Below are 15,950 nucleotides of genomic sequence, written 5' to 3'. Positions count from 1 at the left end.
ATGCTTTGGGGGACAGTGCAGGATGCTTGGTGGCTGCCGCTGTGGCCATGCTCTATGGCGGCTGCCACCGCCCCCGTGGTGGCCCCCGACCCTTCCTCGTCGTCTCCCCCCCACCCCGTCCGACGTGGTCACCGTGTCAGAGCCCTGCTGGGGCGCGGGCCCTTTAAGCCGACGCCACGTTTACTACGGGCGCGGTGAAGCCGCCGCCAGGCGCTTCCGCTTCCGCCCTCCTCGGGCCGCAGCCGCACTTCCGACGTGCGCCGCTTCCTGCCTTCCTTTTCCGGTCGGCCATTTACGGCAGCGGGAGGTGAGTCGGGGAGCTGCGGCGGTCGGGGCCTGCATCCGCCGCCATCCGCCGCCATCCGCCCTCCGCGGCCGGGGCCCGGTCTGCGATGTGCACCGGAGCCCTGCGCGGCCCTTCGGGGTGCGCCCAGGGCTGCGCCTGGGCCCGGAGGAGGCCGGTGGCAGGGGCCGGGCCCGGCGCCGGGGTGATGGGGGCTTGGGGCGCTCTGGGCTCGTCCCGGGTGGGGGGCCCTCAGCCGCGGTGCCCCGGCGGCCGCCTTTAGACGTGCCCGTGTCCGCAGGCCGCAGCAGCCATGGCGCCCAGCCGCAATGGCATGATCCTGAAGCCCCACTTCCACAAGGACTGGCAGCGACGGGTGGCCACGTGGTTCAACCAGCCCGCCCGCAAGATCCGCAGGTGAGTGACGGCCGGTACCGGGGGGGAGGCTGGGGCGCTGCGTGGCTGCTTCCAGGGGTTGCCCCGACGTTACCTGTTAGAGCGCTGGGGTTCCTCCTTCGGTGCGGGGTGTCTGCGGTCAGGGTCGGGCCGTTCCAGCTGCAGTCAAGTGATGAGACGTCTCCGGAATCGCTGTACGACATTGATGATTCCCTTGAACCCTTTTATGTCTGATGACTGCGGCTGGTCTATAGAAGCATCCATCAGCCTGTCGAGGAGCTGGGATAGCGATGCGTGTGTGTCTGAGAGATTCCTGTATGGCAGGAGCTTCCCTGCAAGGCTCGTGGGGTGGCAGTGCAGGATGGGTGTCAGAGGAGGCCATGAGGGTGAGCCAAGGGGTGGAGCAGCTCTCTTATGAAGGCACGTTAAGGGAGCTGGGATGGTTCAACCTGAAGAAGATTCTAGGGAGACCTTAGAGCAGCTTTCGGTGCCTGAATGGGCTGATAAGAAAGCTGTGAAGGGGCTTTTGACAGGGGCAGGTAGACACGGGATAAGGGAGAATGGCTTTAACCTGCCAGAGGAGAGATTGAGATGAGCTCTTAGGCAGAAGCTCTTCCTTGTGAGGGTGCCCAGAGAAGCTGTGGCTGCCCCATCCCTGGCAGTGCTCAAGGCCAGGTTGGACACAGGGGCTTGGAGCAAGCTGCTCCAGTGGAAGGGGTCCCTGCCCTGGCAGGGGTTGGAGCTGGAGGAGCTTTAAGGTCCCTTCCAACACAAACCAGTCTGGGATACCTTGATTTGTGTTTCTCATCCCTGTCCTGTTTCACATTCCAGGAGGAAGGCCCGCCAGGCGAGGGCTCGACGCATCGCTCCCCGTCCTGTGGCTGGGCCCATTCGGCCTATAGTGAGGTGCCCTACTATCAGGTACCACAAAAAAGTCCGTGCTGGCAGAGGCTTCAGCCTAGAAGAGCTCAAGGTAAGTACAGCACACTGATCCCAACCCAGTCAAATTCACTCCACATTGGAGCTTCTAGTCTTGGCCTGTTCTTCCATGTATAGAACATGTGCCAAGCTGTCGGTATTTGGTGGCACCGGCTCAGCCGTGGAGACACGGAGAGTTGGTGCTCTACAGCCGCACAGAAAACACTGGTCTTGGCTTTCCTTTAACCAGGGGGGGGGATGCAGCGTATGTCAGAGTAAAGGGTGGCTTTGAATAGTAAATGTCCTTTTGCCTGGTCAGACTGTTAAAAGTCCTTTTCTGAAGGCTCTGGAAGAGCCTTCATTGAGTCTCTCCTCATCTTCTTTCAGGGAGTGAAAGGCTAAAAGCTTCTTCATTAAATTCTTTTGTTACTTTGAAACACGTTCCTGCTAATCCCAGAAATGTTAACCCTACATGTTCCTGTTGTGGACAGAATAAACCATGTTCAACTTACTTCAAGAAGATAACGTTGCCAGGACAGGGACCTGTGCACCGTAGCTTCACATGCATGAGACCATTTTTCGTGCAGTAGCTATGAGTTTGTTTAGGAACACTAAATCCTGTGGGATACAGGAACTTTTCTTCTGACCTTCCCAGGTGCACTGAGCCGATGAGCAGTTAAAGCTGGATTGTGGAACTCCCACCCATGTGTCTCCTCACAGTGGGCAGAAATAATCATCAGGGCTTGCTGGCAGTCTACAGCTACCTCTTGTGTGTTATTTAGCATTTAATTAGAACATTTTTAACAGTGAAATTAGCGCATTGAAGCAGTAAAGGTGTTTTCCTGGATGTCAGATGCTTCATTACTTTAATTTTTGGGTAGTGTTGGAATATAAAATGATATGCACATGTTTGTCTTTAAACAGAAGGTGAAGTTATTTCTTGCTTAAGAGGGTTATAAAAAATACTCCTTTACTGGAGCTTACTGTATGAGGTGAACCAGAGCTATCTGGGCAGTGACTCGATAAATATCTGTCTTGTGTGTATCAGAGTTTAAGTGTCCCCCTTGTAATTACTCGGGGGTTGTGCTTTGCTCTCCTGAGGAAATCCCACTGCAAAAACCACTGTAAATTCAGTGGAACGTTCTCGGCACTAAAACACAGACACCCCAGTGCCCATTGCCTGTGGCACGTGAGTTCCTGTTCCTCACCTCACGCTGCCAATAGGATGCTTGGTCAGATGTGGTTCTCCACACTCTGCAGCCCTGATGACTGCACCTGAATTATCCTCTGGTTGATGACCGGAGCAGCTCCCGGCAGTGGCACTGGGGCTTGTCGGATGCTGACACCACACACTCTACTCTCTCTTCAGCTTGCTGGCATCAACAAAAAGTTTGCCCGGACTATTGGAATCTCCGTGGATCCCCGGCGACGTAACAAGTCCACGGAGTCCCTGCAAGCCAACGTGCAGAGGCTGAAGGAGTACCACTCCAAACTTATCCTCTTCCCAAGGAAGCCGGCTATGCCGAAGAAGGGAGACAGCTCTGTAAGTAGTTGGCTGCTACAGATGTTTAGAATCCCAGAATAGTTTGGGTTGGAAGGAATATTCAAAGGTCATCTGGTCCACAGTTTCCCAGGGTCTGTTCCTCATTGTCAGTCTGCCCATCCCAGTGCTGTGTGGTCAGGCAGTGTTTGTTGAACTAGGGACTGCCAAGGTGCTGAAAGAGCCCCTCAGATGTGGGGCCTGACCCCTTGAGTGATCTGTTGGGAGCTTTGGTCATTGCCCAACCAGTTGACTTTCAGACTGATGCTAAATAGTCAGAATAGCTGAAAAGTCCGCCTGGAGTTCTGGTCTGCCTTGGAAAGGGAGAGGAAAGCAAGGGCAAACTCTTCAGTAGAGAAGTTCAGCGGAAGCCATGTGCAGGGAAGTGTTTAGAAGGTTGTTGCTGTTGACTCACAAAAGAGCTTTTCATTAAAATCCCACTGAGATGCTGAATATGGTTGGTCCCTTGGCTTTGCCCATGGTATGTGCTTCCCATGGGAAATGGTGGTGTGCTCAGCCTGTCCTCAGTCTTCCGGAGAGTCAGTCTTGAGCCAGTCACCCACAGAGGAGCCCACCACACTCGGGAGGCTTTTTGAAACTGGAGGAAGGGCATGAAGCTCCTTTGCCAATAAATAGATGCTGAAATACTGTTCCAAATGTCTTCACTTGAAATCAGCTATCTAAACCAAAACTTGAATCATTTTTGTTTCACCACACACTCTTAAATGTAGCTGGAGTTACCCTTAGAAGGAATTGCTGCAGAACATACTGAGTATCAAACTAAAACCAGCACAGTACATGTCAATGTTATTCCAGCTGGCAGGACTCCTAGAAGGCCACTGCCCCTCCGGGCAGATGCAGGCTGATGTATAGCCAGGCAGAGCACGGGTTGTCGATGCGGCACGGCTGTGCCAAATGCTCCTGAAATGCTGAAGTTGTAATGAGTCAGTGTTAAATCTCCGGTCAGAGTTGTTAACAGTGCATTGAGCTGGGTACCGGTGCTCAGGGCACGCTTCTAACCCAGCTGCCAGCCCAAGAAATTTTAAATGCTGCTTTTTCCATAATGGGTTTTGTCCTCTTGTTCTGCAGGCTGAGGAACTCAAGATGGCAACTCAGCTGACTGGACCTGTTATGCCTATCAAGAATGTAAGTGTGGCTAAATCATGTTTCCTGTGTGATAACTGAGACTTGAGCTCCATGGAGAGGATTCTCCTGCTGTTCTGCAGCTCAGGGTTGCTCTCTCCAGACACTTCCCATCTTGGGGCAGAGAAAAGAAGCAACAGGTCAACCTCATCCTTGTCTTTTGCCACAAGTATCTTCGTCTGTTTATTTCCTCGCTGTTGCAAAGCAGACTGCAAAGAACTAATTAGTTGGAGCTCTGCTAAACTTAATCCGCTGAGAAGGTCCTTAAATAGTGTTCTGGAGAAGAGCTCCAGTGTCAGGGGTTCAGATGCGTTGGTTGGGAATAATCACGTGTAGTCACCACTTACTTGTCTCAAACCCCTGCTGCTTCCAAACGGCGCTGTTGATGTGTGTTAGCACCACACACCTGACTCAGATCTCGTGTTGGGCTTATTTGGTGGGGTTTTTTTCCCTGGTATGTTCTGGCAAAGCAGGAATGGGTTGAAATGGGGTGCCTGACTGAGTGATGCTGAGGGCAGGGCCTGTAGATGGCACAAGTGCTCTGTTCACAGCACCAGAGAGCAAGTGATGGAAGCGGAGCGAGATTAATAGTGTTGAGCTTTGAACGTGGTCCCTGGGAGGCTCTGGTGTGCAGCCTGATTGTCTGTGTTCTCTCCACCAGGTTTTCAAACGGGAGAAGGCTCGTGTTATCTCGGAAGACGAAAAGAACTTCAAGGCTTTCGCCAGCCTGCGCATGGCTCGAGCCAATGCCCGGCTCTTCGGCATCCGCGCGAAACGCGCCAAAGAGGCGGCAGAGCAGGATGTGGAGAAGAAGAAATGAGCTGTCAATAAAAAAATGTGGAAACACGAGTGTGCTGTCTTTTCAGGCTGAACGTATGGAACTGAGCCACCCCGCTCTGCGGCGGGTGTGTGTGCTGGTGCGGATTGTGGTGGTGAGACTCCCAACTTCCCTGGAAGCGAGTGGAACCAGCACCCTGCAGGGAGGGCTCTGCTCTGTCTGCAGGGCTGCAGCCTGCGCTCCCTCCCACCCCTCACTGGGTCTGCCCTCATGGATCACTGTGAGGGGGGATTTTTGGGTGAACCCGCCTCCCTGGTGAGATGTCTGCTTCCCGTTAAATCACTTCAGATTTGATGGTGTCCACAGCTCTGTGTGCAGTAGTGTGTGGGGCAGAGCAGTTGGTGGGTGTCACCCCTGGGGGCTTGGCAGTCACTTGCCCGATAAGCCTCACCCCGGTCCTACAGTGCTTGGGGAGGGTAGAGATGTGCTGCATCCATAGCCAGGTTAACTCCAGCCCTGCCCTCGCTTCTGTTTATCTGAACCTTTAAGCCATTTTTTTAGGGAAATACCTTGAACACATTAAAGAGAAGCACAGCCCCGACCTGTAGAAGGGTCTGGGGGATCTGGCCTGCCTTTGTGGGTGTTGTGGGGTTCTGGGGTGCTGCATGCTGCAGGGCAGGGGGTGGTTGGGTCACGGGCAGGGTTGTGGGGTCTGTCCTGCTCCAGGGAGCTCCCCTTTGCTGACTGACCAGTTCTGGGGCTGTTCCGCAGCCTGGCTGCGCTGTGAGCGCAGAGATAATGGAATCATTCATTCTCATCAGCAGGTCAGTGGCAGAAACTCAGGGCTCTGAAGTAATGAAGTGCTCCGGTGCAGGGACCCCAGCACAGCTAGATGAACCCGAGGGTGTTCCAACACCCTGGCAAGGCCTTGCCCAGCATGGGCTTCTCTCTGCCCAATCCCTCCCTGGCTGCGCCATGGGGCTGCAGGGGGAGCAGGGAAGCAGGGTGGCCTATTTCTGCCATGCAGGCTGGGGATTAGCTCCCAAAGCTCAGGGCCCTCATGCTCATTAGCCCTATCTGCATTTTAATCCCTCCAAATATGGGCTAATTACATCATATTTCATAAAGCCAAGCTGGCAGCACCACAGCTCTGGGGTGGTGGGGGGGATGTTGGGGCATGGGGCATGGTTCCCCATGCTCCAGCATGTGGGGAGTGCACCCAGTTCTTTGGGACTCCCCATCCTTGCACTGGGCTGTTCGTGTGTGGGGCTGCACCCAGGATGGGCCATGAGCACCCCATGGGGAGCAGTTGTGGAGGGCGAGGGGCTGTGGGGTGCAGGAAGCATGGGCTGTGTATTGGGGGCTCACCTGGAGCGGGAGCATCTGTCCTGGCACGGCCTCTGGTGCCGGGGACCCCACTGAGCCACGGTGCCTGCTGCTGGGCTCTGCGCCGGAGCCGGCAGCGAGGCAGTTAACGGAGCTTGTCATCTCCCTCTTAGGGCTTCGCTCCCGAGCTGCAGCTTGAGTCAGTTGTGTGGAGGTGGCAGCGGCGGCAGCTCCGGCTGGCACACCGGCTCCGGCTGGCACACCGACCCCAGACCCGTGCAGAGCCCAAGGCACCGGCACCCAGGTAAGGGGATTCGGCCGGGCAGGGTGGGATCCAGTGCCCTCTCCCCTGGGGGCTGCCAAGGGGTGCCTGTGGTCCTGGGGAAGAGGACAGTACCCTCCGGAGCTGGGGCACCACAGCCATGTGCTGGGTTGCCTGTGCTGTGCATGGCTTCACTGGGAAGCTCTGGCTGAGCTGGGCATGCTGAGGCATGGCAGGAGGGCAGCTCTGCCCCAGATCCTGCCCCAGACCCTGCCCAAACCAGGCAGCCTGAGGGGGCTGGGGCTGGCAGAGCCCCTTGATGACCCCTCACTGCAGCATCACTTGGCTGAGCATCACCAGCATCGAGGTGCAGGGTGGCCTCTGTCCCAAGCACAGGGGAAGTCCCCCCATAACCCAGGTGCCACAAGCCCTGTCTGGTGCAGCAGGACGTGGCCAGCACTGCCAGCGTTGCCCAGCAGCGTGGACCAGGATCTGGTGTCCCCACTGCCTGCAGGGACTGGAGGGGAGTTTGTGCTCCCCAGCACCAGGATGGTCTCCCCCACTCCTGCACAGCCTCACAGCCCCACTTGGGTGCTCATCCTGCCCCTCAGTGGGGCTGGGGCAGAGATAGGCTTGGCTCCACAGGACCCGTGCTCAGCCCAAGGTGCTGTTGGGTGACCGGGAGCACAGCAGCACCCACGGGGCAGGCTGGTGATTGGGGGTACAGGGCAGCATCACGAAGGGAGCCCCAGCTCCGGCTCACCTCATTGTGCTTTCCTGTCTTGCAGGGTTCTGTGGAGCCACTGGGACTGGAGCCAGCCCCCCACTTCAAACAGGGTCCCCTCCACACACCAGAGCATCCCATCAACGCACCAGGGACCTGCCACCCCACACCCGCCTGGCACCGTGGGGCAGCGTGCCCTGGGCATGACGGGTGCCTGCACAGCTCCCTGACAGCAGCAAAGGCAGCAGCCACCCCATTGCCCCCCACATGCCCTTCTCCCACGGAGCCGCCTGCCCCCCATCTCGCACGGCTCCCCAGCGCCCCATGGGCACCATGGGCGAGGCGCACGAGCCGTCCCCGCAGGCCTCGCTGGCCGTGCTCTCCAAGGTGGAGCTGCGGGTGAGCTGCAAGCACCTCCTGGACCGCGACACGCTCAACAAGTCTGACCCCTGCGTCCTGCTGCTGATGCAGTCCCAGGGACAGTGGACAGAGGTAGGAGGGTGGGGGGCTCCTCCAGCACCCACTGCAGTGGGGCAGGGGCTGGTTGTCATCGGGGACTTGCAGGGTCCTGGACACAGGGTTTGTGTCACTGTGATGGGAACAGATGTGACGGTGCTGTCCCTGGAGCAGCTCCATGGTGGCTGCAATGCCCATGGGGCTGGAGACGGGGCAGGAGCCAGCATGGTGGGCGCAGGAGATGGTGGAGGGCAGGGTTCAGGGTGCAGAGCAGGATGGAAGGGGCAGGAGATGGTGGAGACTGGTGTAGGGTGCAGGGTAGGGGGCAAGAAATGGTGAACAGGGTGCAGGGCAAGGTGCAGGAGATGTTGCGGAGCAGTGTGCAGGGTTTGAAGCAGGGTGCAGGGTTTGGAACAGGGTGCAGGGCTTGGAACAGGGTGCAGGGTTTGGAATAAGGTGCAGGGTTTGAAGCAGGGTGCTGGAGATGGTGGGGAGCAGGGTGCAGGGTTTGGAGCAGGGTGTAAGGTGCAGGAGATGGTGCAGAGCAGGGTGCACACAGAGGATGCTGGAGGAAAGGTGCAAAGCTCGCAGTGCAGGGTGCAGGGAGCAGGGTGCAAGGTGCAGGGAGGCTCACGGGGCAGGGCAGGGCGCTGTGGGACCATCACAGTGCATGGGGACAGTTGCAGGCATCTCGGTCGGAGTAAAGCTCTGGGGCTCTGGCAGGGTCAGGCAATGGGGTGCTTTGTGCATGCCTCCAGCACAGCACCACTGCCCTGGGGCAGAGCTAAGGGACACCTCAGCCACCCCTGGGCTGGTCTCACCATGCTTGGGACCAGAACAGGGAGCTCAGAGCGGGGTCAGGGCTGGCCCTGCAGCCGTGTGCCCCGCACTGTACTGCACTGTGGGGTCCTGGCGCTGGGGCCGGGGTGGCTCCTTCCCATCACTCCCCATGGATTAGCTCCGTGCTGGTGCCGGCAGCTCCATGCTTGCTAATCGCCACTGCTCAGCCGGCAGATTGAGCACTAAATCCCTCTGCGTGTAATTGACTCTGCTAGACGGAGCCAGAGCTGGAGCCAGGGTGGGCTGCGAGGGGCCCCGTGCCAGGCTGTGCTGAGCCGAGCCAGCTGCGCCCTATGTGCCATGCTGTGTGTGCCATGTCATGTTCCACTCATGCTGACACAGCCCCGGCCACGCTAGAGGGGCTGGTACCGGAGGGGCTGAGGTGACCCAAAGCCCCATGATGGGGCTGTAGGCACTGGCTGGACCTGCTGTACCTTGGCCACCCTACCTCGGAGGGTGTCCATGAGGTCTGGATGGTGTGTGTTCAGCAGATGCTGCTGTTCCAGGCAGGTGGTGGGCAGGGGACGGAGGCTGGCGAGGTGCCCTGGCCAGGATGTGTCCCGTTGAGTCAGCGCCGCAGGGATGGGATGTGCGGGAGGCTCCTGGAAGGCGCTCAGTGCTTGGTGCCAGCACAGCCAGAGATGCTGAGCACCCCCCCCCAGCATGGCATGGCCACGGTGACCGGTGACTGGTACCCCTGCCCTTGGCCAGCCCAGGGTAGGAGCACAGGGACTTGTCCTGGCACCAACTCATTGCTCCCACTTGGTTGGAGCGCTGGCAAACTGTGGTCCAGAGGTAGAGCATCCCCTTGAACTGACCACGGGGTTTGCCCTGATTCCTGAAGGGAGCAGTGCTTCAGAACCTGAGGCCTGGCAGGGCACACACATCCCTGCCAGAGCCAAAAACAGGGCTGCCTCCAAATGCTGTTTACATGGAAACCGGTGGATGTGCAAGGCTGGTCCTTCCCCACGGCTGGCCAGCTTCCACCATGTCTGCATCCCTGAGCTAACCCTGGCCCTGGATGAGCTCTGACATCCCAAGGCCTTGGGCAGCTCCTCTGGCCCCGGATCCATCCCTGAGCTGGGCTGTGTCCCCGCTGCCCCCCATCCGAGCTCCCTCCGTGCAGGTGGACCGCAGCGAGGTCATCAAAAGCAACCTCAACCCCGTGTTCGCCAAGATCTTCACTGTGGATTACTACTTCGAGGAGGTGCAGAAGCTGCGGTTTGAGGTGTACGACAGCCACGGGCACGCTGGCGTGGGCACGCACGACGATGACTTCCTGGGGGGCATGGAGTGCACCGTGGGGCAGGTGAGCTGGCGGCCCCCACCCCAGGGACACGCACTGGTGGTGTCCCCAACCCGATCCCTCGGCTTTTGCAGATCGTGGCGCAGAAGAGGGTGACGAAGCCGCTGTTCCTCAAGTACGGCAAGTTCGCGGGCAAGTCCACCATCACGGTGAGCAGCACCGGGGGATGCATGGGTGGCACCAAGCTGGCACCCTGGGTGGCACCAGAATGGGGCACATGGGTGGCACTGGACTGGGGTGCTGGGATGGCGTTGATCTGGGATATACGGGTGGCACTGAGCTGGGTCAATGGGGTGATACTGAGTTTGGGGGGGGTGACACTGAGCTGGGGCATATGGGGGGTCCCGAATGTCCCTCCTCCTTTTCCAGCTGCCATCCATCCCCGCAGCCCACCAGGCTCTCAGGGATGGGGAGGGCTCTGGGTCCCACTGATGTTTGTTTGTCACCCCGGGGGTGCCCACCGCGCCAGGGCAGGCACATGGCACTGTGTCCCCTGCTGGGTAACAGCCTGCCCCTGCAGGCAGGGAGGGCAGGGGACAAAGGCTCTGAGCACCCTGTGCCTGCCTCTCCTCGCAGGTGATCTCGGAGGAGATCTCGGGGAACAACGGGTACGTGGAGCTCGCCTTCCGGGCCAAGAAGCTGGATGACAAGGTGAGCCGGGCCCCACGGCAGGGAGCGGGGCGGGCAGGGCAGAGCGCGGGCTCTACCCCGTGCTCCCTCCTCCAGGACCTCTTCAGCAAGTCGGATCCCTTCCTGGAGATCTACCGCATCGACGACGACCGCAGCGAGCAGCTCGTGTATCGCACGGAGGTGAGGCTGGGCAGCACCTGACCCACAGCCGGCCCGTGGCCGCTGCCCAGCCCCACTGAGCCCCTTGCCCCACAGGTGGTGAAGAACAACCTGAGCCCCATATGGGAGCCCTTCAAGGTCTCTCTTAACTCGCTCTGCAGCTGCGAGGAGAAGAGGAAGCTGAGGGTGAGGAAGGGCAATGGGGACCCTCATTCCTGGGGCACGTGTACCCGGTGGGCTGGGCACCCCAAACCACTGTGAATGGCGGGGGTCAGTGCCAGGGCTGGGTGCAGTGTGGGGTGCATGGTCCACCCCAGCCCGGCACTGCCCGGCCACGGCTGAGCCAGGTCCTGGTGCAGTGCGTGGTGTGGGACTACGACTCACGCGGCAAACACGACTTCATTGGCGAGTTCTTCACCACCTTCGAGGAGATGCAGAAGGCGATGGGGGAGAACAAGGTAGGCACAGAGGTGAGGGGATGTGGGGACAGCTTGTGGGGTCCCGTTCCAGGATGCACATCCCAGCTCCTCCCCTGGTTTGGGGTTGTTCTCTTGCTGACCCTCTCTTTGGGGAACGGATGGTGGGTTTGTTCTCCTCTGGAAAAACTGGATCCCCCCGGGCTGGCTGAGAGTGAAGGAAGGCAGCTGTGCCCTGGGGCTGTGGGGCCCTGGGCTTGGGGGGCTGCGGGGTTATGGGGCTGTGGGGCCACAGGCAGCACGGGTGCAATGTGCCGCAGGTGCAGTGGGACTGCATGAACCCCAAGTACAAGATCAAGAAGCGCAACTACAAGAACTCGGGAGTCGTGGTACTGCTGGACCTGAAGGTGAGTGCCGGCATGCAGGCTGTGCCGTGCCGAGTCGTGCCGTACCCAGCTGCCGTGGGGCTGCACGGGGCAGGCCCGGCTGACACAGGTCCCTATGGAAGATCCACAGGGTCTACTCCTTCCTGGACTACATCATGGGCGGCTGCCAGATCCACTTCACGGTGAGCAGCATCCCCCGTCCTGCAGCACCAGGGGGCAGGCTCCGGCCGCTGCCCGACCCACGGCTGCGCTGCGGTGCCGCACGGCCGGGACTGGCAGAGCCACCCGGCCTTGTGCGGACCCTCGCCTCCGTCCCCTCTGCAGGTGGCCATCGACTTCACGGCCTCCAATGGGGATCCCCGCAACAGCTGCTCCCTGCACTACATCAACCCCTACCAGCCCAACGAGTACCTCAAGGCGCTGGTCGCGGTGGGGGAGATCTGCCAGGACTACGACAGGTCGGTTGTTCCAGCAGGTCCCCGGTGCTGGTCACCCTGGTGCTAACATTGCCGGGGCTCCTTACACCCCTTCCCTTGCAGCGATAAGAAGTTCTCAGCTCTAGGCTTTGGTGCAAGGATCCCCCCCAAGTACGAGGTAAGGGGGTGGTTGTGTGGTGGGACCCCAGGGATGTGCTTATCCCTCCTTGCACCCTTGGCCGTGGCTCCCGTGGGGCCAGGCAGGAGCCGGGGTGGGCACTGGCTGCCCCCTCCCCTCTCCCCCTCCAGGTCTCCCATGATTTCGCCATCAACTTCAACCCCGATAACGACGAGTGTGAGGGTGAGTCCAGCTCTGGACAGGCTGGTCCCATGGCCCCGCTGTGCTGGAGCCCTGTGCTGCTGGGACATCCCTGCTCATCCCTCGCTTCCCCCGCAGGCATCCAGGGTGTTGTGGAGTCCTACCAGAGCTGCCTGCCCAAAATCCAGCTCTACGGCCCCACCAACGTGGCCCCCATTATCTCCAAGGTGGCTCGTGTGGCGGCCAACGAGGAGCGGACCAAGGAGGCTTCGGTACGTACCCAGTGTCCCCAGCCACTGGCTCTGTGCTGGGCTGAGAGCTCGCACGCTCACTCCACTTGTGGCTGCTCAAACATCAGAGCCAAGCCCTTGTCCTGCTCCCCTGCATGGGGCTGGCAGTGGGGCTGAGCACCCCCTCGGCTCTTCCCTTTCTCCGCAGCAATACTTCATCCTGCTGATCCTGACGGATGGAGTGGTGACGGACATGGCGGACACGCGGGAGGCCATCGTCCGTGCCTCCTACCTGCCCATGTCCATCATCATCGTCGGGGTGGGCAACGCCGACTTCACCGACATGCAGATCCTGGACGGTGATGACGGCATCCTGCGCTCCCCCAAGGGCGAGCCCGTCCTACGGGACATCGTCCAGTTCGTCCCCTTCCGGGAGTTCAAGAACGTGAGTGGGGCACTGGGGATCCTCCTGTCCCTTCCGTCCCCTCCCGTCCCCACCCATCCCCGTGGCAGCACCAAGCATCACGGCACAGCAAGCCATGGATGCTGCTCTGCACACTGGGCTGAGTGGGTGCTGTGGTGCCCACGGTTCACCCATGTCCCTGGTGTCCCCTATCCCGCAGGCATCTCCAACAGCCTTGGCCAAGTGCGTGCTGGCGGAGGTGCCCAAGCAGGTTGTGGAATACTACAGCTACAAGGCCTTCCCCCCCCGTTGCCCCCGCTCAGAGACCCCTGACTCCAACCTCAGCTCGCCCCAGTGAGCCCCGCCCAGCGTGGCATGGGGACTGATGGGGTCCCAGCCATGCCCCAGCCCTGCTGTAGCCCCCTCCTCGCCGGGCCAGGGGGCACTGGGAGCCAGCAGCGTGTCCCCACTGGCTATGGGGATATGGGGACAGCCCCGGTGCCCCGGTGCAGGACTCCCTGGCCGGCATTGCCCACTCCTGGTGCTCAGCACCTCCCTGCCTGTTTCCGCTTGGTCCCTGTTGTCCCTGTGGTCCTCTCAGTCCTTGCTTATCTGTTGCTGTGACATCGTTTGGAGGCTGCATGACAACCCACCCCCGCCCCCCCCGGTGTGTGGGGCCCCCCAATAAAGCAACCAGCCTTGTGTTCGTGCTATGTGCTCTCTGGGTGCTGACACCAAACCTCTCTCCAGGCGACCTGTGCGGTGCAGGCAAAGGGACAGGCAGCAGTTGCGGTGCTGTCCGTGTCCTCTCGTGCTCCTTGAAGTGCTGCCCAGCGTCAGGCAAGAGCTGAACGTGGCCCCGTCCCCGTCTGCCCCTATATTTAGGGGGATTCGTGACTGGCAGCTTGCAGGGCAGTGCTGGCGCTTCCGAGCTGAGATGCCTTTGAGCAGCCGCCGCTTTCATGTTGTGTGGAGCCACCGTCCATCCTGCTGTGCCGCGGCCCCGAAATCCAGGCCACGGCAGCGGAGGCAGCGCTGGCGCTTTGCTCCTGCCCCTGCCCAGCACATTGCCTCTGCCGAGAGCCACGTGCCGTGTGCTGTGTGATGTGCACCACACGCCACGTGCTGTGTGCCACACACCATGTGCCACATGCCAGAGGCTATGTGCCATTGCCGTGCTGTGTGCCGTGGGTCCCATCCCATGCGCTGCATGCCACATGTTATGTTGTGTGCTGCGTGCTCCCTGTCATACATGCATGCTTTGTGCTCTGTGCCATGTGCTATGTACTCTGCCATGTGCTGCATACCCATGTCATGTGCCACATGCCATGTGCTGCATGCCATGCGCTGTGCTGAATGCCGTGTGCCAGTGTGCTGTACCGTGACCTGTGTGCTGTGAGCCACATGCCCTGTTCCATGTGCCATGTACCTTATGCCGCCTGCTGTGCACTTCACGGTACGTGCTCCGTGCTGCACCGTGTGCCACCCCATGTGCCATGTACCCTGTGCTGCATGTCATGTGCCACATACTGTGTGTCATGTGCTACATACTCTACTATGTGCTGCGTATCACATGCCACAAACCACATGCCATGTGCTGCATGCTGCATGCCATGTGCCAATGTACCATACCATGTGCTGTGCGCTTTGTGTCATGCTCCATGTGCTGTGTGCTACATGCCCTCTTCCATGTGCCGTGTACCGCAATCCATGTGCCACCTCCTGCATGATTCATCATATGTGCTCCATGTTACACTATGTGCCACCCCATGTGCTGTGTGTGCATGCCATGTGCCACACTGTGCCATGTGCACCATGCGCTATGCCCCGTCTACTGCACCAAAAGTGGTGTGCACTCACCGTGTGCCATTCACCTCCTGGCACGTGTTGTGTGCACCGTGCCACGTGCCATGTGCCCTTCACCCTGTGCCACGCGCTGCGTGTCATTATCCCGGTGCCAGCAGATGCTCCGGGGCAGGTGGCATCGTCTGGGGTGGGGTGTGACCCAAGGCCACCACAGCAACCGAAACTGGGGCCTGGGGCAGTGGCCACCCAAAAGCCACACGAGTGGCAGTGAGCTGGGCTCGGGCTGGGGATGCTGCTGCCACCAGAGGTACCAGCCTGCCCCCATCCAGGCAGCCACTCACCCATCCACCAGCGCAGCCATGCTGACCCCCCATGCCGGCCGCTGGCACTCCGGCACAGAGCACCCTGCCCGCACCTCCCTGTCCACCCGTGTATTTATAGATCCTGATTCATCTCTTATAAAGCAGGATAATAGACGTCGCCATAGAAACCCTGCGCCTGACGAGCTGAGCTGGCTGCGGCTCAGTGTGGGCAGGGGGCTGACCTGGTACCTCAATCCATGGGTGCCCCACTGGTGGGTGCAGGAGGACCCCATGGGGATGAGGGTGCCCAGTGTCACCGCAGCTGCACCCACCAGCATGGGGAGCAGTGGCTGGGTTAGGGAGGAGATGCTGCCACCGGGCTGCAGTGACAGACCCAGTGAGGGTCTCATTGCCTGCCGCGCAGCCTGGTGCAGCCCTGTTGCGGGGTCTGTTTATGCTGGGCCCAAGCCCTCAGACCCCGCTCCCCAACACAGTGCCACATGGACCCACTGGATGATGGTTAATTAACCCAGGGGTTAATTATTGACAGTGCCAGCACTTCCCAAGTGCTTTGATAACGGCAATTCCTTGGAGCATGGCAGGACACGGGCTGGGGGTGCTCAGGGTGCTGGGGCGGTGTGGTCACAATCTCTGGGTGCAAACACACCAGGAGGGAGGGGAGGGCCCAAAGGCATCATGAGGGGTGCAGCAGGGCAGGGATGGGGGGCAGAGGGCTCACCCTGGCAGCCCTGGGTGCTGCTGAAGGAGCCGTGCCATGGGCTCCACCAGCGCTATGGATCCACGCTGTGCCACCCCTGCACTGCCCGCCCGGCCACTGCCTCCTGCACCGAGCAGATCCCTTGGGATGGGTCCCCCACCCTGCTGGTGCCGGTGGCTCCTGCACTCGCCGC

The 15,950-nt window shown here is 60.0% G+C and overlaps 2 protein-coding genes and 1 non-coding gene across 3 annotated transcripts; all 3 read left to right on the top strand.

The window, feature by feature from the left end:
- Positions 1-201: 201 nt before the first annotated feature.
- On the top strand, positions 202-5,129 carry RPL13 (ribosomal protein L13). The gene is made up of 6 exons (XM_065663547.1): positions 202-307; positions 585-700; positions 1,511-1,652; positions 2,967-3,140; positions 4,227-4,283; positions 4,942-5,129. The coding sequence occupies exons 2-6, from the start codon at positions 597-599 to the stop codon at positions 5,098-5,100; spliced, it is 636 nt and encodes a 211-aa protein (XP_065519619.1). The 5' UTR covers positions 202-307; positions 585-596; the 3' UTR covers positions 5,101-5,129.
- Positions 850-931, top strand: LOC136006109 (small nucleolar RNA MBII-202). Its single transcript, XR_010608971.1, has one exon. It is a non-coding gene; the product is annotated as a small nucleolar RNA MBII-202 (small nucleolar RNA).
- A 27-nt stretch (positions 5,130-5,156) lies between the features above and the next one.
- On the top strand, positions 5,157-13,637 carry CPNE7 (copine 7). Its single transcript, XM_065663548.1, has 17 exons — positions 5,157-5,212; positions 6,558-6,688; positions 7,435-7,862; positions 9,793-9,975; positions 10,047-10,121; positions 10,549-10,623; positions 10,699-10,782; positions 10,858-10,947; positions 11,121-11,219; positions 11,498-11,584; positions 11,686-11,745; positions 11,888-12,021; positions 12,103-12,157; positions 12,289-12,340; positions 12,437-12,570; positions 12,737-12,973; positions 13,152-13,637. The coding sequence occupies exons 3-17, from the start codon at positions 7,638-7,640 to the stop codon at positions 13,287-13,289; spliced, it is 1,728 nt and encodes a 575-aa protein (XP_065519620.1). The 5' UTR covers positions 5,157-5,212; positions 6,558-6,688; positions 7,435-7,637; the 3' UTR covers positions 13,290-13,637.
- Positions 13,638-15,950: the final 2,313 nt, after the last annotated feature.

This window comes from Lathamus discolor, chromosome Z, assembly GCF_037157495.1.
Source record: "Lathamus discolor isolate bLatDis1 chromosome Z, bLatDis1.hap1, whole genome shotgun sequence".
Taxonomy (NCBI): domain Eukaryota; kingdom Metazoa; phylum Chordata; class Aves; order Psittaciformes; family Psittacidae; genus Lathamus; species Lathamus discolor.
Note: the sequence above shows the minus strand (reverse complement) of the source record. Positions and strands in the feature narration are given on the sequence as shown.